Source organism: Panthera onca, chromosome A1 (assembly GCF_046562875.1).
Source record: "Panthera onca isolate mPanOnc1 chromosome A1, mPanOnc1 haplotype 2, whole genome shotgun sequence".
Classification (NCBI taxonomy): domain Eukaryota; kingdom Metazoa; phylum Chordata; class Mammalia; order Carnivora; family Felidae; genus Panthera; species Panthera onca.
The window spans coordinates 46,807,398-46,835,007 of NC_138339.1; the positions used below are offsets into that span (position 1 = coordinate 46,807,398).

Consider the following 27,610-nt stretch of genomic DNA (forward strand, 5'->3'; position numbering starts at 1 on the left):
TGGCATTAAAAGGAGCCCAGTTTATTTTCCATTCCTTTCACTTTCACATGATCTGCTGGGAATTTTGAGACCTCAGCCCTATATTTTTTTTTTTTCAATTTTTTAAATTTATTTTTTAAGTCTGTTTATTTTAAGGGAGAAAGCAAGCAGGGCAGGGGCGGTGGGGCGGGGAGGAGGGAGAGAATCCAAGCAGAGTCCACACTGTCAGGCGCAGAGCCCACTGCAGGGCTCCAACTCCCAAACCATGAGATCATGGCCTGAGCCAAAATCGAGTCAGATGCTTAATCGGCTGAGCCACCAGGCACCTCGAGACCCCAGCCTTTTCTTAAGCCTCACTTGTTTACCAACCTGAGGGCCATTCTGTTTGATGAAGAAGAGGATAGGGCTGGCACCCTCTGCCAGAGCCCAACCACCCGGCTGCCAAAAGGGATGAGACACCGACAGCCTCTTGCCCCTCGAAATCCAAAGACCTCAAAGGGGAAAAGAAATGCATCCATTCTTCCTCTTTCTCCACGCTCCTCATTCCCTACCCTTCTTAAGTGTACAGAAGATGGACTATTTTCTGTATGTTTACTTGTGTAGGAACAGGCTGCAGGAGCAGGCGAGCAGCGGTGAAAACGGACCATTGGTGCCGCAGAAGCTGTGCTGCAAGCTCAGGGCATGAAGTGTCCTGGAGAGCTGTCCTGGGGACAGAGCCAAACCCACCAAGGCCTGAGGAGGGCAGGTGGGGTTTGGAAGGCCAAGGAGGAAGCTGTAAGTGCCCAGTTGGTCCACTAGGCAGATTTCGAGTGGCAGGGCCGATAGGAAGGGATCTTAGATAGTTCTGCTTCAAGAGTTGGCCTTATCCAATGCTAACGTATTCTAAAACAATGGATGGTTTTCTTGATGGAAGAGAACTGAAAGTTCAGGAACAGACCCAAATATATGTAAGAACTGAGTAACAATATGGTGGCCTTGCAAGCCAAAGATTGGTCTTCAAATTGTTCTTGAGAGCCACAGGGCTCCTGGCAATGTCTGCTAAGGGAAGGCCGGGCTGGGGACTGCGGCAACCCAGGCAGCTCTCTGGTTTTGTTTCAGGTAAGTTTCATTTGAAATAAATGGTGTTGAGACAACTGGTTAATCATTTCGGCGAGGGGGGGGGGGGGTGAGGTGGTTCTGCCCTTTTTCAGCCATGTTTTTCTTTTTTTTTTTTTTTTTTAATGTTTATTTTTGAGAGAGCAGTGAGAGAGACAGCACGAGCAGGGGAGGGGCAGAGAGAGAGGGAGACACAGAATCTGATGCAGGGCTCAAACCCACAAGCCGTGAGATCATGAACTGAGCTGAAGTCAGACACCTAACCAACAGCCACCCAGGCGCCCCTCAGCCATGTTTTTCTTGCCTTCTCACTGGAGGAAGAGGGTTTCAGCCTCTTTCGTCCTACTTCAGGGAGGCTAATAAGGGGGGGCCTCAGGTGGGTGTCCCCAAAGGTCAGGAACTCTGACCCTTCCCTCAGTGGATAAAAGGGCCCCCAGCTTAGATCGACAGGGTTTAGCCTTTGGTTTCCGCATATGGCTGAAGGTAGGTGTCAGGGTCTGGTCTGCACCTCTTTGGTATCTCAGTTTTAATCCAGGGAGGGGCTCTCTCTGATTAGCATTTTTCTTTTCATAGAGGGATGATGTCTGCAGTGGAGCAGAGTTGAAATGGGGCCTTTGTTGGCTGACTCAGTGTGTGTGTGTGTGTGTGTTGGCAATGGGGGTGTCCTGGCCCTGGCCAGAGTAGGGTATAAGAAAAGCTTTTTGGTGCAGGAAGGGGCAAAGCAATACCTTCTGGTTCTCTCACCCCCTGGCACCAGAAGGAGCTCTCTCTGGAGTTGGGAGTGGCTTCCAGTCTTACTGCCACCTTTGCATTCTTTGTGTCTTACCTAGGCCATAAAAAAGTCACCCGGGGTCTCACCTCTCCCTTTCCACAGCAAAGGACCACGGGGGACTTGCCCGGAGCCCTAGTAAGGTGGTTTCTTCCTTCTCACTGGCCTCCATTCTGGGGAGCTGTTTCTTGTTTCTCCCCCTTAAGCCAATTCCTGGTCCTGTTGAGGGACAACAGAGGCTGTTGGGGGAGCCCTGGCCCCATCCTTGGCCCTACCTTTCCGGGAAGCTGTGCTTCCCCTTGCCACAGTGATGCTGTCATTAGAAAATGTATGGCTGGGGCACCTGGGCGGCTCAGTCAGTTGAGCATCCAACTTCAGCTCAAGTCATGATCTCACCTTTCATGAGTTCAAGCCCCACGTGGGGCTCACTGCTGTCAGCACAGAGCCCACTTCGGATCCTCTGTCCCCCTTTGTGCCCCTCCCCTGCTCATGCGCTCTCTCTCTCTCTCTCTCCCTCTCTCTCAAAAATAAATAAACCTGTAAAATAAGACAGAAAGAAACTGCATGGCTGAAGGAGCAAGTTAGATACAATCAGCACGCCTTGGGCCACCTTAGCAGTCCACTGAGGGGGACAGCCAAGGTGGCACTTGGGCCCTCTCTCAATCCATCTTCTTCGGGGGATCCGGGATGCTCTCAGACAGTGGAGTGAAGCCCAGCAGGAATCTGTGTCTCTCGTAGGCCTTGGTCTGCTTAAACATGGTGTCAGTCCCATGGAGGTGGTCCAGCACCCCCAGCACCCCGTAGCACTGGTTCAACCTGTTGGAGAGAGGAAGGTGCTGGAGGTCGGTGCGCTGACTTCCTTTTCATTTGCGTCAGCCTCACACACTTCTAGGCCCCCCTACCCCACAACCGTTCCCAACCATGCTGACCACCTACATCGGAATATTCCAGGGAGTTGCACACATCCTGGGGCCGCTCTGTACTGAAAATCTATGATCTGCCTTTGAAAAGCTCTCTATGTGAGTCCAATACTCAAGTCAACCTGTGGCAGAGCTTGGCTTGTCCAGGTAGGTTCAGGGACCACCTCCATCAGAATCCCCTGGAACACTCACTAAAATGCAGATTTCCAAGTCCTCCCCCCTGACACACACACACACACACTTTGATTCAGCATATTTGGAGTGGAACCCAAGAACCTGCATTTTTTCAAAGTATCTCAGGTGATTATGGTGCTGGAGGTTTGTTGACCACACTTGAAAAAGCCTGGAGGCTTTCAGAGAGCACGCAAGTCTCCTTGAACTGCATACAGGATTCTTATGCATACATGCATTGTTGTGACAGTGTCTGTAGCTTACGTTTGATATTCAAAGGGTCCAGGACCTAAATAGAGGTTAAAAACACACAGCTGCTGGAAGACCCGGTGTCAGAAGGAAAAGAGCAAGGAGGTCTAGGTCCAGCATGGTCATTATTTTCCCAACCTCCAGACCTCTCCCTTCACTAGCACCAGCACATTCCCCCCACCCCCAATGGAGCCCAACACGGGGTATGAACCCACAATCCTGAGATCAAGAGCTGAGCTGAGATCAAGAGTCAGACGCTTAACCGACTGAGCCACCCAGCCGCACCTAGCACTGGCACGTTTAAACTGAGACATCAGGGTCTCTACTAGAAGCCTCAGGGGTGAAGGTGAAGGCTATTGCCCAGGGACCCACAGTGGGGAAGGAGGCCTTACCTGAGATGGTGGTAGTCATGGAATTCAGGTGAAGGCAGGAAAGGTAGGTGGTAGCCACAGTGGGAAACAGTGGTGCAGATGAGGGCCAAGGAAAACCACACGGCGATGGAGGACAAGTGGGAGCCCATTAGGATGGGACCCAGTACCACTGGCAACATGTTGGAGGCCTGTAAGGGTAGGGCTGTTTGAAGGTGGACCCAAGAGAGATGGAGGGGACCAGTTGTGTGTCTACTTTGCCCCAGGGTGTCACCCAGGGTGTCTACTTTGCCCCAGTCAAGACTTCCTTGACTCAGATCTGGAGAAGCTGAAAGAGTTGCAGAACCTTGATTTGCCCGCGTCATTTAGCTTTATAACTTTGGGACAAGTAATTAACTGTTTGAGATAAGTTATGTTGGGCATCTCACATAGCCTACCATAGGCCAGGCCAACAATAAATGGTAGCTGCTGAATGGGAAGAAGAGAGAAAGGGCCAATGTCTAATTCTCTGCAGGAGACCTTAGGGTAGGGGGTTGGGGCCCTCTGCCCTTTGCCTCTGGGGAGAGCGGAGCTCTACTGACCACATGCTCGATAGGGTGGGTGTAGAAAGAGATCACGCCAATGGGAGCTGTCCACTCATGGTGTTTCTTATGGATTTTCTTGTACAATGTTGGGTGGTGAAGGAGCCTGGGAAAATAGTTAAGTTAATAATCTGCCAATCTCCCTTTTCCCTTTCCCACCAGGCCATGAGAAACCAAAGGTAGGAACTAGGAGTTCTACCTATCGAGCAAAGTTGCAAACACATTGGACTGGCACTCAGACCTGCCTTCGAGCTCTACCCCCACCTCTTATGCTGCATCATTTGGATTACTTTGCCTCTCCCTACCTCAGTTGCATCAGCCATGGTGGGGATGATGCCCACAAAGGATTCAAAAAGGAAATGAAAGTGCCCTGCTGCACACATGAATGCAGAAGGCTCTCTTCTGGACATTTCTCACTTGTTGCAACTTGTCAGTTGTGGCACAAAGAGATGTCTCCATGTTAACTAATAAGAAGCTTTTGAGGCCCGGTGGTGGTGGTCCTACATCTACAATTCTGAGGCCTCCATTTCCTCCCTTAAAAGTGAGCCCTAGGAGAGGGAGAAGCCAGCTGTGCTCCGGCAGGGCCCCACTCACCGGTGTGAGTAGTAGAATAGGACTTCGTTAATCAGAGTGAAGATAGCCAGCTCCAGAAGGAACCAGTGGAAGGTGGGTAGCTCTCGGCGGTAGGGGTCTCCCCGCACCTTGATGATGGGATAGAGGAAGATCACCATGGGGACAGATATCATGCACTGGTTGAAGAGAATTGTGCGCATAGACTGGCGTAGTTTCATGGTGTCCACCTGCATCAGGGAAGGAAGGAGGGCGATGGACAAGAGTGTGAGAAGTAGGTCTTTCCCTTCTAGAAAGTAGGCTGTACTGTGACCCGCTCACAGGAGGCCCTCACTCAGGGTGGATGCTAGGCATGATGTTTGGCCATAGCTGGCAGCCCCTGACTGCTGCCAAGGCCTGAGGTGGAACCATCTGGCAACACGCCTGCCTTTGGAAACTCCCTTCCCGGTAGCCGTCTCCTAGGCCTGAGCCTGCATTCTCCTCCCTGCAACTGTCACCGCTGTTCTCTGCATTTCTCTGGCCAGGCCCCACCTATTCCTGACAGGCACCTTAGGGCGCCTCTAGGGTGCTTGGAGAAGGCTGTCAGCTCTCAGGTTGATATCCTTATTCAGCCTCTGGGCCCCTCCTCATCTAGGAAGTCTTGATCAGAATGCAGAGATCAAGGTCCTCTGCCTCCTTATGTGGCCCAGCCCCCTAGACAAGGCCCAGAGTGAAGCATTTGTGCAAGAATCAGTAACCCCCTGACCCTTGCCTTCTTCAGAGCACTGGGGCTCCCAGGAATAGCCCCATGACCACAGGTCACTTCTCAGGTCCTGAGGAGCTAGTGTCAGATTGGTCATAAGGGATTTCTCCCTGAGTTCTCTTTGTGAGCTGGAGGGGTTCCAGCTGCAAGGTAAAGCTGGGTTCAGAGTGATCCTCAGTCTTCAGGCCTTCCTCTTCCTCTAACTTTTGCAGGCACTGCATATATTGACTGACTGGAATCCACTCTCTACGCTTTCAGTTCCATCCCATGGTGAAACCAGGTCTGGCCAGCCTGGTTTGAGAGCACCATTAGACGAAGCCGTATACCTCTTCTGGAAACCTCGACCAAGAGGAGTGTGTCACATCTGTTTGCTCCTTCATTTATTTGACCGATACTTCTGAGCACCCTCTATGTCGCAGGCATGGGAAGGAAGCAATAGTCAAAACAAAGATTGCTTTCTTCATTGAGTTTATATTCCTGGCACCAGTAATTTTAAATAGAACGGTCAGGGTAAGCTTTGTGGAGATGGTGAGGTTTGAACAAAGAGATGAGGGAGGTGAGGGAAACAGATACCTGGGGAAGAGAGTCTTCAGGCCAAGGGAGCAGCTGGTGAAAAGGCTCTCAGGGACATTGCAGGTATACTTGTCTGGGGAGGAGCAAGCGAGTGAGGTGGGGAGAAGTAGGAGATGAGGCCAAAATGGTGGGGAGGAGCCAGAGCAGATAGGGCCTTGCAGGTCATTGGGAAACTTTGATTTTTACTCCAAGGGAAATGGGGAGGGGGAGGCAGTCACTGTGAGAAGACAAGTGACAAGCTCTTACAGGAATCCTCTGGCTGCTGTATTGGGAACAGACTGTAAAGGAGCAAGAATAGACACAGGGAGACCAATGACAATTGCGGTAATATTGACAGAAGACAGTGATGGCTCAGACCAGGGTGGTGGCAGTGGAGGTAGTGAGAAGTGGTTGGATTCCGGAACTATTTTGGAAATAGAGCCAACATGGTTCCTGACAGATCGGATGTGGAGTATGAGGGAGAGAAAGTAGTTGAGGACCAACTAGAAATTGAGGCATTGCCATGAACTCAGACTGGGGAGGATGTGGGTAGCAGTCTTTGAGGGGTTGATCAGAAATTCTCCTGGGGACATGTTGGACTGGAGATGTCCGTTAGACATCCGCGTAGAGATGTCAAAGAGGCATTTGGCAACTTGAGCCTGGAATTCAGAAGAGAGTTCTGGGCTAGAGACAGAAATGTGTGAGCTGTCGGCATATAGATTGTATTTAAAGTCATGACACTGGAACAGATAAGTGAGGGTATGAAGACAGAGACAGGGAGCAAGGCCCGAGCCCTGGGACACTCAGCAGTAGGAGGCTGGGGTGGGGAGGGGCAGGGGGAAGAGGAACCAGAAGGGCCGGAAAAGCCAGGTATGAGAAGATATAATAAGGATATAACAGGCCCACTAGTTCTGATGAGATAAGCCCACCTGCTGAGAGCTATTTAGGCGAAACAGTGCCGTGGTGGGGAAGGCCCCACCAGAGGAGGTTCAAAGAAGACGCAAGATGATAAAGGTTTGTGGCTATTTAGGAGATACAGGCTGAAGGATTTAGGGTGAAGTTTTGTAATGTCTGGAACTTACTTTCAGATGGTTAAGCTAAAAAGTATAGATGCATACATAGCTATATATTTTTACATAGAGATAAAGCAAATCCTGTAAAATATTTAGAATTGGTGGAGCTAGGCGGTGTGTAAATGAGTGATCATTGTACTGCTTTTTCAACTTCTGTGTCTATGCTTCCAATTTTTTTCATGATTACAAAATGTCGGGGGTGGGGGGGGGAGGAAAGCGGATGGAGAGGAACTGGAAACTATACAGACAACTCTTTCAAAGAGGCTGGTTGCCAAGGAGAGCAGAAATAGGAGTGGTATTGAGTCTGGAGGATGGGGGCAAGGGAGTTTGCTTTGGTTGGATCTTAAGATGGGAAAAATTACAGCATGTTTAATAATCCAGAGGGAAAGAGCCTAGGAGAGGGAGGGGGAAAGGGAAGAGAAAGGAGAAATTTCCTGAGGTAAACAAGAGGTAATAGGGCGTAGCACTCGGAGAGGGGAGGAAGGGGTTAGCAACGGAAGCAAAGAGAGTGCACCTGTTGTATCAGGTGGAAGGCGAAGCTGGAGTGGGGAAGTCTGTGGGATCTCTCTTCGGCTTGCCCCTGTTTACTTAGAGAAGTAGGAAGTCAGGGATGTGAGGAGGGAGGAGGAGCTTCGAACTGGCCATCCAGGAGAGTAGAGAGCAAGCAGGGGTGGGGAGCTGTGCGCCTGAGGTGGGAGCACCGGACCTAGTCCGGTGAGACGACGCCCTGGCTCTGCTTCCTAGTGACGCTCTGACCTTGAGCTAGTCACTGCACCTTTCTGCACCTCGGCTTCTGCAAAATGCAACCCGCCCTTCCCTGTGTGCCTCTCCGATCACTGTAGACAGTCACAATGAATGTCGTCATGGTAGGTAATACTCTTGACAGCTGATGTGGCCTGGGGGTTAAGAGTACGAGTTGGGTCAGAGAGCTTGAGCGTGAATCGTCTACCCATGTCCCACCTGACTGTTTGATCATCTGACCCATGAAGGCTATTACAGTACTTGGCCTTGAAGACCTAAGCCTGTAGCCAATGGTGCCTGGCAAGGAGACTGCCATGGTCTGACAGATGAAGGGCTCTCGACAGCCAAGCACTGGCTTTGATGGCTCCGGTCCATGCCTGCCACGCTGGATCCGGGGGAGGCCCCCGGCTGGCTGGCAGCTATTGTGTCCAGTGAGGGGGGTTGTAAGCCCAGCCAGCAGCCCTGGTTCAGGAAGGGGCTATTCCAAAAGCCTGGGTCCGGGGCACTATTTTTCTGCTTTCTGGAGTGCTGGGCTGGGGCAGAATGCCCTGAATGCTGAGATGAGCCACCCAGGCACCTGGACAGCTAATTAAAAGATAATTGTCTTCTCCAGGAAAGGAGCCAGAATGTGTTTTGGGTGGAAACTGGACAAAGAACCCGGGGTTTAAGAATCAGCTCCCCACTGCACAAGAAAAGGCTCTTGGAGGTTGTCAAAGCACCAAGGGGGTGACTGGGCTCCGGGCACAGTGGGGCTCATTTCCCGTGGTGTGTAAGTCAAAGATGTGTGTACTGGCCTTCTCTCCCTTCCCGGGCCAGGGGTTCCTCATAAGCAGAGTCCAGGCCTTGTTCACTGTGGATCTGCTACGCACCAGCAGTTAAATGACTGGGGAGAAGGACCTGCTTAAAATCCAGCCACTGCCCACACATTCAGAACCCTCTGTTCACAGTGGGCTAGCCACTGTCTCAGCAGCTGTGTCCCTCACTCATGACAGCTGTCATCCGCGCTTTCAGCCTCCAGCCACCACCATCCCTGCTTCGGGTGGCCGAGGTGGGGGGCTGCCTAACACCTCTGCACTCAGCCCAGTGCCAAGCTGACCCCATCATTTTGGTTCCCAAAATGCTGACGGCAGTGCTGTGGGGGCAGTGCAGGCAGGCACAGAGCTGGGGCTGGGAATCAGGAGACTGGAACATTCGTCCTGCCTGGCTGGCTCTGAGAAGTGGGGCAGATTACTTCCTCTCTCTAAGCTTCTCAGCTGGGGAAGCCTTGTGCACAATAACTTGGCTCACAGTGGCCATGCTCTCTCCTGGGCCTGCAATGAGAATTTTTTTTAAGTTTATTTATTTATTTTGAGAGAGAAAGAGAAGCGGGAAGGGCAGAGAGAGAAGGACAGAGAGAACCCCGAGCAGGCGCCACGCACGGTCAGCACAGAGCCCAATGTGGGGTTCGAACCCATGAACCGCGAGACCATGACCTGAGCCGAAACCAAGAGTCAAACCCTTAACCGACTGAGCCACCCAAGCATCCCTGCAGTGAGAATTTTCAGTGTGGCTTCAGCTCTTGCTTTCTGTGCTTTGACCAAGAGAAGCCACAGCAACACTTACTGGTTCATTCTGGCCAACTTGAATTCGGTAGCGGGAGATGAAGTTCGGTTTTCTGGCTGTGTCAGCCACCAGCAGAAGCCCGTTGAAGCTCCAGAAAAGCAGAGCAGGTACTAGGATGGTAGCTAAGGTTGGGAAGTAGAAGGCAACAATCAGAACAATTAAGGTTCTCACAGCACATGTATTAACCGAACACGAGCTTGATGGTGACGAAGGCTGCATTGTAGATAGTCCCTGACCAGGGAGGTCTTGAAGCTCCGGGCCATAGGGCCTACCTTTAGTCCTGGGGTGACCAACTAGCTGGGGGAACTCAGCCAGGTCACTTAAGGAGTGTCTCTATTGTCTTAGTTGTAAAATGGGGACAACAACCTTCTAGGTAGTTGAAGACAAAAAAAAAAAAAAATACAAAAATTTGTTAAATATAAATAAAATTTATAATACATGTATAACCTATATAATACAATAATAAATAAATAAACTACAAATAAATTTAGGTTGACATCTGGGAGTCTGTGCCCACTGAACCCTTTATGAATTTGAAGGAAGGTAGAAACAGAGGGAGCTCCTGGTATGATTCAGTTCCCAATGAGCCACTGGACCAGGAGTCAGTTGGGAACCTAATCCCTATTAACTGAGCAGTGGGACTTCAGGAATCCAGTCTGCATTTCCCAAAGTGGAAAACTCATCTCTCAAGGCCCTCCTTGATTAAACAGCGTTCATACCTAAGTCTCTTGGAGAGCCATGGTCCAGACTAACGTGCCAACGGCTCTAAAAATCCCTGCAGTGGAGAAAACTATTTGACTTTGTTAAACTAAGCCTTTCCCAGTCTTTTTTTACCCTAGAACTTTTGTTTTCTCAGGCCACCTAAGAATAGGGTGGCCATGCATCCCTGTCTGCCCAGGATAGTTTCAGTTTACATCTAGCAGTCTAGCATAATTGTTAACAGTGCCTCATTTACTCTCACAGACGTCCCTATTTGGATGATAAATTGTATGGCCACCCCACCTATTCACATCCCACAGCACTGATGTTCTACAGGATACTTTCAAAAATGCTGATCAAGATTTAAAATTTAGATACGGGGTTTTTTTTTGGATCCACATCCCACTTTCCTGGCAAAGTCATTCCAAGTATCTCTGATATCCAACTGTGAACAAACAAGCACTTTGTCCCCCCTGTTGGCAGTTATTGGAGTGACAGTACAATGTTACCTAACTCTTGTGCTATTAATGCTGCCCATGGTTTGCCTCTTCCTTCTAAATGTCCCAAGGGGCAAGGACATTTTACTTAACTCTATGCCTCTGTACCACTCCTCCAGTACCCTTCTTGCTGCCACCAGAAACCCAGTGCCTGTGGCAGGTGGGATCTGAGAAATATTTGGCCAGCACTGTGGGGAAATATGATTAACACAATGTCTTGGAGAGCAGTTTGACAGTATCAGGAGGTATTAAAAAAAAAAAAAGCGAGTGTAACAGAGACAGGAAAAAAGAAAAAAGGACACACATATATCCATACACACATCCTTTACCGCATTAAAAAAAAAAAAATCGTGGGGCGCCTGGGTGGCTCAGTCGGTTAAGCGTCTGACTTCAGCTCAGGTCACGATCTCGCGGTCCATGAGTTCGAGCCCCACGTCGGGCTCTGGGCTGATGGCTCGGAGCCTGGAGCCTGCTTCCGGTTCTGTGTCTCCCTCTCTCTCTGCCCCTCCCCCGTTCATGCTCTGTCTCTCTCTGTCTCAAAAATAAATAAAAAACCTTAAAAAAAAATTAAAAAAAAAATCCTAGTAGAACACTTAAGGAGCCTGAATGTCCATTTATAGGGAATGGACTAAATAGAAGAGTATCTGTATACAATGGATTAGATGAGGCAGCTTAAGATAATAAGTTGGTCTATACTAACTGACATGGAAAGATGTCCACAATCTATTCAATGAAAAAAAAATGGTGTCTTAAAAGTTCAACCATATATCCAATATGTAAGACATTTATACTTATATATTAACTGTGGTTATTTCTTGGGTATGGGATTGGGTGAGTTTCATTTTCTTCATGCTTATTTGAATTGTCTGATTTTTATTTTTAACACTGAACATGTATTTACTTTTATTCTCAGAAATAACAAGCTCTCTTATTTTGGAAAAAAAATGTTAGGTCGGTAGTTGCCTAGTGGGCCATCCATCAGGGTGGCTGCCTGCTTGCGAATCCAAAAGCTCCTTGAGGGATATGGAATAAAAGCCCCAACAAGAGAAGATCTTGAACTTTCTTCCAGTTGTAACACTTAAAATTGCAAATACTTAACCTCCCTGGTATTTGCGTATCATTGGGGTGAAAGGTAGTTTTCCTATCACTGCAACAGAAATATATCAAATGTTTCACCACCACTTTCCCCATGTACGTTTGCAATCTGCATTGTTCTTTTCAATGACTGAATAAGATTGCATTGAACCTGTCATAGTTAATGTTTAGCCTGTTTTCAGAGTTCTTCCAGCTGGAAAAAAAGTGTCAGGGATGTTTTATTTGTACTTTTGCTTTGTGACAACTGGCACTTTTTAAAATCTCCCCTTCTGGACTATGACATAGCTTTTGAAATGAGGGAAACATTTCATCTTAAATACCTCTATATCCTCCATATAAGTTTGGCACAGACTAACAGTAATAAATACTATTTGAGTGAATGAATGCGTCATTGAGGACATTCACTATCGCAGACAATGCTGTTATAAATATCTATGTTGAAATGATACCTTTTCTTTGGCTTGTTGACCGCCATTCACACTGCCGGTAAATATTGATTAAGTGACCACATGCTGTCAAGCCCCGAGAGCTAGATTTCACTAGATACAAGGACATAGTCTCACAGGATATAGAGCAGCTCTCTGTGCTGTGGACCTGACATCCAGAAGCAGGATTATTACTCTAAACATGCATTCAGTTTTACACAAATCACTTCTTTTTTTATTTTTCTATTTTGGGAGGGGGAGATCTCAAGTTCTTTTCTTAGATGTCCTTAGGCATCCATTACAGATTGCCCACAAATTTAGCACTCTTTGGGATTAACACTGTCTTAAATTGTAAGTCTTTCATTCCTTGGAATAAAGAGCTGAGAAATCTCAAAATAGAGAAGAAAACAACAGAAAAAGAATTAAGCTATAATCATGTACCCAAGCCGTAACCACTGGTGGTCTGGGAACCTCACCTATAATGTAGAGGATCCACTCCTTCCCTTCGAATGTAGACAGGAGCCTCTCCCATTGGGCTTGCTGAAAACAGCCAGAAGCATCCCAAAATCTCTGAAGTTGCCTTGGGAGAAAAATCATTCAGGTTTCTGGGTGAAGCTCCTTACTCCATGCTCTGCCTCCAGACCAGCAGCACCCTGCCCCCAGCTCCGGAATTAAAGCTGGTTGTGTAGACTTACCCTGAGACCGAGTTCGAGAAGGCCACAAGCAAGAGAAGGCCAGAGCCCAGGATGAAAGCCGTCCTCTTCATGGAGCCCCAGATGCATTCCTCCTAGAGGAGGACAAGAAAAGTGTGAGGCCCCAGCAAGCCTCCTACCATCCCGGCAGAAGTCACAGCCCACAGTAGTGAGCTGCTACCCAGTCCTGGCAGGAATGATGTGGGATCAGGATCTCCACCACGTCAGCGTGGTGCATCGGCTGACCTTTTCCCAGCCTCTACGGGAGGTTCTTCCTGAGCAAGAGCTCTCAGGCTATATTTGGGTGTGTTTATAAAAATAACAACTCAAGGTTGGGGGAGGGAAGAGAACAAATCTGACCCCAGAGAAACTAGCGAACAGTTTTGTCACCCCGAGAGGGTCAGGTGAGCCTCCCGCAGTGGTAGGCTTTCATCACCAGTCCTTCTGTGGAACAGAAATGCCCATCACTTATCTGGTGGAATCACCCGGGAGCTTTTAAAAAATCCCAATGACCGGATTCCTCTGCAAGCTGATTTCCTAAGAGTCTCCAGGGTGAGACCTGGGCTTCTATGTTTCTGAAAGCTCCCTAATTCCAGTAGGCAGGCAAGGCTGAGTCAGCCATCACAGAAAGATCTGCAGTCTGTGATGAGGGCATAGGGACTTCACTGTGTTCATGGGCCAGGCCTCTTTCCCCATCCCCATCACCCTCTTGCTTGTGAAGAAAAGAACGAACACATGTTTTGACTTTTAATAAGGCCTCTGTTTCTGGTGAGATTAGCCTGGGATGCCAGTGGGACAGGATAATGAGAAGTTCTAGGGGCAAAGAACAGACCCTTGGCAATCACTGGTCCCTTACCTATGCTCCTCCAAAAGTCTAAAGCAGAGACAGATCATTGCAAGCTTGATGGCCAAACAAGGTGCCAGATTTGGAGAGGGAAAAATACTGGCTGTCAGGTGTGTCACCAATTTCCATTGTACCATGGACAGAAATTACAAACGTCCTTTACATGTTCTATTCTAGATCTAAGCCCAGATGGAGTCTGGTTAAATTTCATGGGGCAGAACTGGATGGTGGCCTACAGGTATGTGCCTGAAGCTTATCTGCAGTTTGTGACTTGTACCACGTACACAGGGTCAGGGGGGTGCTGTTGGGGGAAGCCGATCCCATAGGGACACTACATTTTAATCCAGACTTTGGAGATCTGAAGGAGCAGCTTGTTTTGACTGACCCATTCACAGCAATCTGAACCTGCACTGGATTATTTATTCACAGCGTACCCCATCCCACTTCCAATCGGAAGACCAAGAAGAAGTAAATCATTTTCCACGGCTGGTGAAAAGTTTTTGAAGCGCTGGTGGTCCTCAGGGTCTTGAACTCTGGAAGTGAACTTTTCCCTCTCTCCTGGAGGGCTTGATGGGCAGGACCAATCAGAGGAACTTGTTCTTTTAAATAGGCCACTGAAAGGTCGCCCTCAAGCTTGCCAGACATTTAACTTGGACTTTGCCTTTATTCCTTTTTTAGTATTCAGAGGATCCTTTTCATGAACTTTTCCGGATTCACTAGGAATTTTTCATTTCAGTGTAATCAGATCAAGCTAAATGAAATTAAAAACCTCAATTTTAGGGTCACCTGGGTGGCTCAGTCAATTTAGCATCCGACTGGCTCAGGTCATGATCTCACAGTTCGTGGGTTCGAGCCCTGCGTCAGGCTCTGCACTGACAGCTCAGAGCCTGGAGCCTGCTTCAGATTCTGTGTGTCCTTCTCTCTCTGTCCCTTCCCCACTCCCACTCTGTCCCTATCTCTCTCAAAAGATAAATAAACATTAAAAAAATTTTGGGTGGGAATGCAAACTGGTGCAGCCGCTCTGGAAAACAGTGTGGAGGTTCCTCAAAAAATTAAAAATAGATCTACCCTATGACCCAGCAACAGCATTGCTATGAATTTACTAAGGGATACAGGAATGCTGATGCATAGGGGCACTTATACCCCAATGTTTACAGCAGCACTTTCAACAATAGCCAAATTATGGAAAGAGCCTAAATATCCATCAACTGACGAATGGACAAAGAAATTGTGGTTTATATACACAATGGAATACTACTTGGCAACGAGAAAGAATGAAATTCTGCCATTTGCAACAACGTGGATGGAACTGGAGGGTATTATGCTAAATGAAATAAGTCAGTCGGAGAAAGACAGGTACCGTATGTTTTCACTCTTATGTGGATCCTGAGAAACTTAACAGAAGACCATGGGGGAGGGGAAGGGAAAAAAAAGTTAGAGAGGGAGGGAGCCAAACCATAAGAGACTCTTAAAAACTGAGAATAAACTGAGTGTTGATGGGGGGGGGGTGGGTGATGGGCATTAAGGAGGGCACCTGTTAGGATGAGCACTGGGTGTTGTATGGAAACCAATTTGCCAATAAATTTCATATTAAAAAAAATAAAACCTTAACTTCATGATAGGCTTAGCCATTTTTTTTTCGGTAGTTGTGGTGTTTTCTCTCTCTATGGCAGCCCAAGGGAACAGAATAGAAACAGCCCAAAGGGCTCTGTAAAGTGCAGAAGTTAGCTGGGGTCGAGAGCCGCTTCCCAGTCCCACTTTCTAGCCCCCAGTGGGCCTCTCCTGTCTCTAGAGCAGTTACAGAAAGGGGTGGTTTCAAAGGCCTGAGGCACGGGACATTCTTAGGGGCCAAGAGGGAATGGGAGCACAGCTAGCGGGCTTTTGGGCCACTCTCATGCGGTCCTGCTCCCTCTCACAGGCAAAGGGGCTACGGTTACATGGCAGCCTGAAGTCCAAGGGTTTCTGCTCAGCTACTGAAATGAGCACCACCACCACCAATGTGTCAGCTACCCCTAAACCTTGGGGGAGACCTCAGATATGCAGCACCTGCAGATATGGAAAGAGTCACGGGCTGCGTTCTCCCCAGCTTGGGGAAGTGGGGGTGGTGCTGGCATTTACCTGTTTGGGCTTCTCCTGTCGCATACTTCCGGCTTCTCCCTTCATCTGGAATAAGAAAGCACCCCGTGAGTTATGATGTCATGTTCACGTGCAACCAAGCAAGTACAGAATGAAGAAAGTCAAGGTGAATGGCTAGCCCTGATTTGAAAAAAGAAAATTAAGTTTATTTATTTATTTTGAGAGAGAGAGAGAGAGAGAGAGAGAAAGAGAATCCCAAGCAGGCCCCACACTGTCAGTGCAGAGCCCAACATGGGGCTTCCTCCCACGAACCATGAGATCGTGGCCTGAGCCGAAATCAAGAGTCAGAAGCTTAACTGACTGAGCCACCCGGGTGCCCCACCAGACGTGATTTTTAATGCTGGGTACTCATTAAAAGTCACCTGGGGAGTTAGAGAACCTCTGTCTGGGCTCCACCTCTGGAGACTGAGTTGGTGTGGGTATAGGTAACATGAATCACAGAGAGCAGGCAATGGGGGACTCGATCTGCATGGAACTAGCTTTCCAAGAGATGGGCTGTGACTAATCCTTCTTTTGCATAGTTTCACTCCCAGCCTCAGCACAACCCTGTCTCACTCAGAATAGATCTTTCCTCCACATCTCCACAGTATCCTAACTGCCAATGGCCCACAGCCCCAAGGAGCCAGGATTGAAGCCAGGACTCTGCCTGGCTGGCTGGGACAGCTTACACAACCTCCGGAAGTCAGGTTACCACACACGTGGGCTGCAGTTTTAATGCCGACGAAAATTGAAGCATTTTGCAAACTGTAATAATGATTCAACGTCTCCAGGACACTAGGTTTGCCAGGAGCATTCAGACCAGAAACCAACTGTGTATTTATATATAGGAATTGTTAAGGCAGCCAGTCTTGAAATCTGATACCTTCCTCAAGGTCATGTCAGAGATGTGTCTATCACTTACTAGTTTTATGATCGTGGTCAAGATGTCCTCTCTGGGCCTCAGTTTCCTTAGCTGTGAAATGGGAATAAGAACAGGGTATCCCACTCATGTGATTTCTGCTGGGAAGCTGTAAGCGCCATGAGAACAGGCTCTCTGTGTAGCTTTCCATGGGCCTTCGCTGAGTAGGTGCTTAGCATATGTAGCGTGGATGAATCGAGCAGAGGGTCTGGTTCACTGGGCCGGTGTTTCCCTAGATGTATCTCAGGAACTCCTATGTCCGAGTCATCAGAGGTTTGCTGAAACCCAGATTTCCTGGCTACACTCTAAAGCAGGGTTTCTTAGTGTGGAGCCTGGGCACCTGCATTTTAGACTTGTTCCCGAGGTGATTCTTCTGAGGGACTTTGCTGCCAGCCCTGGCTAGGTATGCCATGTGCTGTGAGTTGGTCAGGATAATGGTAGGAGAGTGAGATAAAAACTGGCAGTAATCACCTGAGGTGTATGGGGCACAGGCTGGCCCCGGAAAACGTCTTCTCACTCACTCCTACTCCCATTCCCTCTTCTTGGCAGAAAACTGAAGGTGGAAGTTTTGACTGCTGCAGGACAGTACTTCCCTAAGTCTACCAACTGGGGGAGATATCACCAACATGATGAAATTCAACTCATGTTTAATCAACTAAGTAAGCACCATCCATTGGGTCCTGCTCTGAGCAAGGCCCCGCGGTGGTACTGAACTCTTTATATACTATGTTTTTTCCTATACATGCATACCTGTGATAAAGCTTTATTTACAAGTTCAGCACAGGAAGAGATCAACAACAACAATGATAAAAGTTATAACAATATACTGGAATAAAAGTTATGTGAATGTGAGTGATCTCTCTCTCTCTCTCTCTCTCTCATTCTTTCTCAAAATATCTAAGATCCTTCCGGACAGAAATCTTTTGTCCACGTTCATACTCCCCAGCATGGCAGCCGTGATCCAACTGCACCTGCCACAGACTTGCCTTTGCTCATGGTCACTACAGTTTGGTCTCAGGCAGCCACGGCATCAACGTTAGCCTTTATTCTCAAGAAATTGCTTGGTTTTCCTGATGGCTTGCATCTTTGGTATGTGTTCTTGCAACTACTGTGTGCCCTTCTGAATGCATTTCCTAATCTTGGCCTTTTCCAGTATTATCTTGGCATTCTGATGAAGTGTTTTTGTGATGAACTTAAAGCGTTTCTCCATATGTGAAACAATGCCATGACTTCTCTGGGAACGTGGCAGCCTGGACAGTGACTGGATTTGGCAGTCGGGGGTGGCTGGGGATTGCACTTGGCCTGAGTTGCCAGCCAGCTTGACTTTGTTGAGTGTCTTACCACCTGTTTTATTGTAAAGCTTTAATAATGACAAATGTGGTGCTAGCCTATCAGTAGGCAGACATATATAACAGGTTAGAAAGTCCAGAAACAGACCTAAATCTACATATGTGTATACACATATATATGGGAATTTAGTAGATGATAAAAAGAAGTCAATATAAATGGACTTTGAATTGAACAGATGCTGAACCTCCCCTATGATAAGAGAAGGGTGAACTGAAACTACGAGAGATTATTTCTCACCCATCGGCAGCGCAACAAACCAAAAGTTTGATCGCATGAGCTGCTAGTGAGGCTGATGGGACTTTGAAACTGTATTTGTTCTCTGTGTGTCAACTATACTCAAAATAAAAAATGTCTTTATTGATATGTAACTCACATACTATACAATTTACCCATTGAAAGTGTACATTCATGTGGCTTTTAGTATATATTCACAGAGTGGGGCATTCACCACCAGGACTGATGTTAGAACATTTTCATAGCCCACAGAAAAACCCTGCACCCTTCAGTCATCAATCTCCAGTCCCTCTCTCCTTCCACCCCCACCCCAGCCCTAGGCAACCATTAATCCACTTTCTGTCTCTATGGATTTGCCTATCCTGGGCTTTTTTCTATAAATGGAATCATACACTATGTGGCCCTTTATGACCGACTTCTTTTACTTGGCATGTTTTCAAGGTCCATCCAGGTGGTAGCATGTATCAGTATTTCATTTTTTTTTTTTTTTATTGCCAAGTAACATTCTATTACATGGAGAGATCGTATTTTGTTTACCCAATCATCTGTTGATGGACATTTGGGCTGTTGCCACTTCGTGGCTATTACGAATAATGCTGCTATAAACATTCAAGGACAAGCTATTGCATGGATGTATGTTTTTATTTCTCCCAGATATGTACCTAGGGGAAGAATTGCTGGATCATCTGGTGACTTTAACCTTTTTGGGACTATAAAGTGGTTGCACCACTTTACATTTCCAACAGCAACGTATGAGGGCTCTAATTTGTTTATGTCCTCACCAACACTGATTATGGTCCCTGCCAAATACTGTCATAACTATGACTGTATTTGTCATAACTATTTCTAGCTGAAGAGCGTTACAGGGCACCTGGCTGGCTCAGTCAGTAGAGCTCGCAACTCTTGATCTCAGGGCTGTGAGTTGGAGCCCCATGTTGGGCGTAGAGATTACTGCATACGTACATACATACATAATACATACATAAATAAGAGCATTACAGATCATCTGGTTCTGCCATGTGACGAGGGTGAAGAAACCTAGATAAAGGAGGCCAGGGGACTTCCCAGAGTTTGTAGAAGGCACAGCCAGGATCAGAGCCCGGCTTCCAATATCTTTAAGGATATTTTATTCTTTTGTGTTTGATTGTACTCAGTTTTATTATTCTGGATGCACGTTTACCAGCTATGTCCTTAGGAAATACTGCTTCCCTTTGACTCACACTTCTTATAGATTACTTAGGCTGGAGAAGGGAAGAGAGAACAGTGACCTATGAAGTGCCTTTAGGGGGTTAAGGAGTTAGGACAGCAGAAGGAGGTGAAATGTAAGCCGCTTGCCATCTCCAAGAGATGATGTTACGCAGCAGGGATGCAATTAGTTCCGAGGAAAGGTCTGTTGAGGAGAAAAACTGGGACATTGGATACCCAGTCAGTGAGACAGCCTCTGACATAAGAAAAGGCACCAGAGTGGGGCGCCTGGGTGGCTCAGTTGGATGAGCGTCTGACTTCGGCTCAGGTCATGATCTCGTGGTTGAGAGTTAGAGCCCCGAGTCGGGCTCTGTGCTGACAGCTCAGAACCTGGAGCCTGCTTCGGATTCGGTGTCTCCCTCTCTATCTGCCCCTCCCCCGCTCACATTCTGTCTGGCTCTCTCTCTCAAAAATAAACAAACGCTAAAAAAAAAACCCAATAGCCAAATTATGGAGAGAGCCCAAATGTCCATCAACTGATGAATGGATTAAGAAGTATATGTATACACATGTATACATGTATACACATATATATATACATACATACATATATACATATATATGTATATATACATACATATATACATATGTTCTACACCTGAAGCCAAGACTACATTGTATGTTAATTAACTGAGAAAAAAAAAGAAGGATTCCGTTGACCTCTCCCTTCAATAACAAGTTTTCTCACTTGTCCTGTGCAATTCCTGTTGGCCCGATTCCGAGTTCGCTCCACATCCTCAATGTGGATAAGGGCCCATTCCAAGAAGCCACCCTCTGCCCAGTGATAAGATTCTTTGATGATCCAGGGTTATTTTTAATCTGGCAGTTTGCTGCCTGGAGTTCTGAAAAGCACAGATCTCTTAGCACGAGGAAGGAAGTGGTGCTAATACCATTTTGGGGCTAAGCCTGTCAAGTGTCTTAATGATAAGGAACCAAATGTCAAAGGAAGCACCTTAAGCTGAGAAAGACTTGGGGATCTAAATGTCTGCAAACCGTTTGCAGACAGGTAGAACCTTCCTATCACCATGAATTTCCCTCTTCAGTTCTTGTGACAAAATGGGAAAGGTTCCATTGACCCTGTTGAGTTAACCATCCCTTTGGGGAAAGAAATGGAGGGACTGGGGTTTGTCTGTTAAGCTTTCAAAACTAACATACCAGGGGAACTTTGCTTACAAGTAAGAGTCTCACCATTATCTTTTCCAAGAGCTTGCAAAGCTAATTTGATCTTTAGAAGCTCATCCATTCCTTTCAGGAATTTTTATGAAGAATTTATTTTGTGCAAGGAACCCTGGACATGTAAAGATAAATGAGAAACTTTCAGTTTAGATACATAAACCCATCATTCCAAAGTCCATATGGAAAGTACTGGGCTAGAGGTCTGGACCTGAACTAAGTGAGTAGATCAGGAGATCTGACACACCTAAGAAATCTTAAGAGGAGGACAATGCCAAGGTTTTCTCTGTACTCTTAGACATATGGTCTCCAACCTCAAAACTGAATCTTTTCCTCTTATATTTCATTTTAGCTTATCCAAGGAATGCTGGGTTTTAGTCAGATCATACTTAAAAAGAAAATCAAGATAAATGTCACAAAAATAGACACAAAGATCAATGGAACAGAATAGAAAATTCAGAAATGAACCCACAGTTATACGTGGGTAATTAATCTTCAACAAAGCAGGAAAGAATATGCAATGGGAAAAAGACTGTCTCTCCAACAAATGGTGTTGGGAAAACTGGACAGCAACATGCAGAAGAATGAAACCGAACCGTTCTCTTTCACCATGCACACACATAAGCTTAAAATGGATTAAAGACCTAAGTGTGAGACCTGAAACCATGAGATTACTGCCTTTGCTTTCCTTGAAGAAAGTAATTTCTCAGACATTGGTTACAGCAACTTTTTTCTAGATAGGTCTCCTGAGGCCAGGGAAACAAACGCAAAAATAATTACTGGGACTACATCAAAATAAAAAGCTTTTGCACAGTGAAGCAAACAACCAAACTAAAAGGCAATGTATGGAATGGGAGAAGATATTTGCAACTGACATGTCTGATAAAGGGTTAGTATCCAAAAAATATAAAGAACTTCTAAAACTCAGTAGCCAAAAAATTAATGATCCAATTAAAAACGGGCAGAAGACATCAGCAGACACTTCTCCAAAGGCATACAGGTGGCCAACAGACACATGAAAAGATCCTCAACATCACTGATCATCAGGGAAGTGCAAATCAAAACTACAATGAGATAGCACCTCACACCTGTCAGAATGGCTAAAATCAATAACACAAGAAACAACAGGTGTTGGCGAGGATGTGGTGAAAGGGGAACCCTCACGTGTTGTTGGTGGTAACACAAACTGGTGCAGCCATTGTAGAAAACAGTATGGAGGTTCCTCAAAAAGTTTAAAATAGAACTACCCTATGATTCACCAATTGTACTACTAGGTATTTACCCAAAGAATACAAAAACACTAATTCAAAGGGATACATGCACCCCTATGTTTATAGCAGCATTATTTACAATAGCTAAATTATAGAAACAGGCCAAGTATCTGTTGATTGATGAATGGATAAAGAAGGTGTGAGAGGTGCCTGGGTGGCTCAGTCGGTTAAGTGTCCGACTTTGGCTTGGGTCATGATCTCACGGTTGGTGAATTCAAGCCCCGCATTGGGCTCTGTGCTGACAGCTCAGAGCCTGGAGCCTGCTTCGGATTCCGTGTCTCCCTCTCTCTCTGCCCCTCCCCCACTCACGCTCTGTCTCTCTCTCTCTCTCACACACACACACACTCAGAAATAAATAAAACATTAAAAATTAATTTAAAAAAGATATCTCTCTCTCTCTCTTCTCTCTCTTCTCTCTCTCTCTCACACACACACACACACACACACACACACTGGAATATTATTCAGCCATAAAAAAGAATGAAATCTTGCCATTTACAATAACATGGATGGAGCTAGAGAATTTTATGCTAAGTGAAATAAGTCAGAAAAGGACAAATAGCACATATTTTCACCTATATGTGGAATTTAAAAAACAAAACAAGTGAGCAAAAGGGGAAAAAAAAGGGGGGGGAGCAAACCAAGAAACAGACTCTTAACTATAGAGAACAAACTGCTGGTTGCCAGAGGGTAGATGGGCAGGAGATGGGGGAGACAGATGATGGGGGCTGAGGAGGGCACTTGTGATGAGCACATGGACGTTTTGAATCACTATATAGTACACCTGACACTAATGTTACACTGTATATTAATTAACTGGAATTTAAATAAAAACTTAAAAAAATCAAGATAGATGTATGAATCTACCGCAAGGATATCAAAACTGCCATTGGAAATATTCCCTACTCCATTATTTAGTTCTCCGAAAGAAGCAACATACTTCGTATGAGGATACAGATGATAAATTCCTACAAAGACATTAATGTACAGTTTTCCTCTTTGAAAGCGATGGTAAGTTTTTTTTGTAAAATGCAAACAAATTTTAGGCAATCCATTTTGGTCCCCTGATCTCTGCCTTTTTGCTTTGACTGCCAGTAAGCTCAGAGTTAAATTTCATATTCAATTACACTTTGGGATATTTTTTTTCTATCATATAATCCTGTATAAAAATGATGTATGTACAAAGATGTTCCGTGTGACAGTTTATAATGGCTAAAGATTAGAAACAAGTTAAATATCCATCAGTAGTGATTGGTGAAATAAACTATATAGAACGTCCAGTAGTGAAACATTTGTAGCCAGTAAACGATGTGTGGAACATACGCATGCGTGTGTGTGTGTGTGTGTGTGTGTGCTGTTAATGCAAGCACAGAATAATACACAGAATATTAGACTATTGCTGGAAGAATATCTAAGAAACCGGTTACAATCGTGGCTTCTGGTGAGGTGAACTGGGCGGCTAGGGGGACAGGGGAGGAGGAAGGGTATCTGTTTGCTACGTGCCTTTTGAATTCTGTGCCACAAGTTATATTTTACCTATTCAGAAAATTACAGAACTGTCCAAAAGTTTTAAATAAATTCAATGCCCATTCGTAGGAAACATTGTATTGAAGCTTTGTAGGGTAATTAGCTCTCCCTGTAATTAGCTCTCCACTTCTCTAAATCAGATTAATTTCAATTTCTGAAAGGCTTTGAGAAGTCTTTGTTTCCCCTGAAAGTGTATGCCAATTTTTCCGTGTGCATTTTCCAGGAGAGAAAGATTCATAGCTTTCGTTAGATTATTAAAGGTGACTATGATTAAGAACTAGTGTCCTGTTTCTTCTTCTTTCTCTGTCTCTGCCTCTTTCTTTTTTCTTCTTTTTCTTTTTTCTTTCTTTCTTTTTTTTTTGCTAACAGCTTTACATGATCCCAAAGCAAAGCAAAGGCAATAAAGCAGCTGGTTCTTTTCTCTACAGATCACAATGCAAAACAGTATGAAAGGTATTTATTGAATGCCTGGTGGTTTCTAATCAGTTTTTACTTATTTGCAACCATTCTGTTGTATATATCCCTTATTGGAAGCTATCTCAAATTCCTTTGAGATGGAGACTGGGTATAAAGTATAAATAAACAGAACCAGATATTAAAATTAAAAACAAAAACTAAGAGAGCCTAGGGTGACTGTTCAGTGAGACCTTGACCCTGGGAGGAGGCAGCCCTGCTTGATTCCAAAAGGCAGAGTGCTGACGCCCAATGTATCCATGTTATGGAAACTGAGTGTGGCTGGCCTGAGTGATTAGGGGCTGATATATAAGCGGGACCTGGGAACCCTCTGCTCCAGGTAAACCTTCTGGCCAAAGGAAAGGTGACTGCTTACCTTCTGATGGTGGGAAAGCCCTTTTTGGCTGCAGGAATCACAGCATTTAGCTGTTGACCTCTGATTTCACTAGAAGCAATGAAACATTTCCCAGCAGGCCATTTGTTCTTTGGCTAGGCTACTATGCCCACATGCTATCTCCCAAGATACTTGTCTAGGTGGTTGACCCTACGCTACACAACCCCACATTCTGTTGACTATTTTATGCCACAACCCCACATTCTGTTGACTATTTTCTACGCTACACAACCCCACATTCTGTTGACTATTTTATGCCAAAGCAGCTTGTCTTCTGTGTCTCTCTACACGCTAGCAGACATGTTTCCAGTTTTAAGTGGACACAGTCTGTCAGAAAGGTTCTAGGAGAGACCCCAAACATGGCAGGCCGATGTGTCTTCAACCAAAGACATTCCTTAACGTTGCTTGCCAATGGTCGTGGTCAAGTTAGAAATTCTGGCAAACAAAATCAACCACAATGATTACATATTTAATTCACTATCCTTCTACTTTAGAACAATGAATTGATTTCGCTTTAAAGGGAATTTGATATATATTGTGAGATTATCCAAATTAGATACTCTTAAAGTATGGTTCTTTTGAAAATAAGATGATTCTGACTAGGCAAGCTTCTTACTGCAGAATCTCCAGCCTAGGAAAGTGATAACAGTGAGGCTACAGCTGATGTTCATGACCTCTGAGAATCTGAGCAGAAGAATGGGAAAGGCAGAGATTGTTTAAGTTTTATCTGCTGCCTGATTCTTTCAGATTTTCTCTCAGATTCTAGGTCCCTGAATATTCTGCATGGTTGATGAGTGCTCCCATTTTCTAGGTATAAGATACAGCATCTTTATAGGACTGTGTACCGTTTGTTTGTAGACATCTTGTGAAATTGTTAGAATTATTTACTTTTAGAGGAGAAAAAAAGAAACAAGACCTCATTGATCACCTAATCTACCCCTTCTATTTTGTAAGCCAAGAAGATAGGCCTCTGTAGCAGAACTGGCTTGTTTCAAACTCCATACAGTTTCTGGAAAAATCCAGGCTTCCTGAGACTTTGCCGGACACTGCATGTGTGTCTGGAATAACACAGATTCTCCTGTGTGAGTGGGAAATGACACTGGGAGAGGGCTACGGACAGGACTAGAACTAGCCCATTACTTCAGCGGGGCTGTTCGTATTCTTGGGAAAAGCTGAGCAGTCTGCCTCCAGGACTGAGGACACTGACCGGAAATGTACTTACACAGCTTAAAGCCTCTGGTGAGGAAGATTCTAGGGAGCTGCTAAGAGCAATGTCTGTATGCAAGTGAGGATTTTCCAGATGAAAAGACATGCATTCAAGAAGATGAAATGCCTGAAGGAAAAGGTTAAGCTCCGAGCCAAAAAGACCATGAATCTGGATTATTCTACAAGTGTTCCTCTCACTGCTTTTGCTTGCTGCAGGGGACTTGCACCCCTTGAGTGAACTGTTCCCACTTGATTGCGTGCCTGTGACAATGAGCTTGCCTTTGTTTACTGTGAGATCTGCAGCACCAAACAGATACTCAGGAAGTATTTGTTGAATAAATGAAAGAAGGGGAATTGAATAAAAAGCATTGTTTTTTGCCCTCGTAAGGTGTCTAACATTTGCTATTAAATACATCAGCCCCTTTTCCTTGTCCTTGTCCTAAGGCCTTTCCTTTCTTAAAAAAAAATTTTTTTTAAGCTTATTTATTGAGAGAGAGAGAGAGAGAGCACTTGGGGAAGGGGCAGAGAGAGAGAAAGAAAATCCCGAGCAGGCTCCACACTGTCAGTGAGGAGTGGGGAACTCAGGAGCTGTGAGATCATGACCTGAGCCAAAATCAAGAGTTGGACACTTAACTGACTGAGGCACTCAGGCACCCCAACATTTCCTTTTCTAAGGCCAGAGGCTGATGCTTGGAGCATTCCTGTTTTACCAAACTGAATTGAATCTTGCTATTGCAACCAGAGAAATCTAGTTGGAATTGCACATAAAACTGAAGCAAACCACAGTCTATATCCTGTCTTGCTTGCCTGAAGCCCCAGAGGGCCTGTGTGAGCACCCTGAACACCACCCCCATCTACACACACTGGCTGCACCCTCTCACCCAGTGAGCTTGGGAGAATCCTTCCAGAGGTACTGCCTAGCTGCTAGTAATTGTGAAGCTGTTGATAAATCCTTACTTAGGATGTTGCAACAAGACAGCGTTGACGTTGACGTGGCTGCCCACTCCCAGCTCACACACATTTCTTGGCGCTTTACAGTTTTAAGACATTTAAAACGGGCTGCGTGCCTTCCAGGTTATCCTGGCAGGTTCGAGAAGCAATTTGATGGCAGTTGTGGGAGCTGTGTGAGAAGCAATTTGATGGCAGACTTCCCGTTGGATTTTTGCCCTTTCAAGTTCTGACTTGAGAGCTTCTCCTTTATTCACCTGGTTGTGAAGCCAAACCCAGTCCAATCTGACAGGCCTGCCTGTCAATTGCTAGAAAAACAAGACCACTGAGGAGGTGAATGGTACAAAGGCAGAGGATGCATACCTTAGCGGGAGGCTTGTAGGGACTCCGCCCTAAGAAAACATCCCAGGACATTGGTCGGAGGCAAACCTCACCTGTAGGGTAAGTGGAGAGGCCAGGGAGGCAGCAGAGGTGACCAGAACATTCTTTGCCTTTAAGTGAACTCCGATGCGTCCTGACCCTGGCAAACCGCTGCCCTCCCCAGCAGGTCCCACTCACCTGCGCAACGGGCCGATTCCCAGCTCCGCGGAGGTCACAGCTCAGGCTTTCCCTCTCTTGCCTTCAGCCCCTACCTAAGCGGCTGCTGGCTGTCACTGCACCGCCCATCCTGGCAGCTCTTCGGTGATCGAGTTACGAAGCAGCCGACTGGCCCGGGCCAGGCACGTGACGAGAGAAAAAGTTTGGGTCTGTGTGGACTGGAGACAAAAACGCCCTTCTGGTTTTAGGACATCTCCTGAAAGCGGAGAGGAAATGCGCACTTCAAGTAGGAGCCTCGAAAAGCCCGTTCGGCCAAACTCTGGGCCTTTTAACCCCCTCTTTTTAAAAACTTCCTTCATCTTCCCTAGCTTAAGAAAATGTTGCTGTCCCGTAGGAGGCTGGTGCATTAAAAAATGTGGTTATCTATAAAAAAAAAAATCAAATCAAATCAGATTTTTAAAAATAGGGCGCCTGGCTGGCTCAGTTGATGGGAGGCTGCTACTCTAGATGTCTAGTGAGTTCCAGACCCACGTTGAGCATAGAGATTAATTTTAAAAAAATAATAAACTTAAGA

At 46.1% G+C, this 27,610-nt stretch overlaps 1 protein-coding gene across 1 annotated transcript; it reads right to left on the minus strand.

Moving 5' to 3' along the window:
- Nucleotides 1-27,192, minus strand: FAXDC2 (fatty acid hydroxylase domain containing 2). The gene is made up of 9 exons (XM_060634797.2): nt 27,058-27,192; nt 15,783-15,827; nt 12,824-12,915; nt 12,605-12,708; nt 9,413-9,534; nt 4,727-4,932; nt 4,133-4,238; nt 3,576-3,742; nt 1-2,659 (listed from the first exon to the last, which is right to left on the minus strand). Exons 2-9 carry the CDS (start codon nt 15,825-15,827, stop codon nt 2,503-2,505), a joined length of 999 nt encoding a protein of 332 aa, XP_060490780.2. The 5' UTR covers nt 27,058-27,192; the 3' UTR covers nt 1-2,502.
- Between the last annotated feature and the right edge of the window lie 418 nt (nt 27,193-27,610).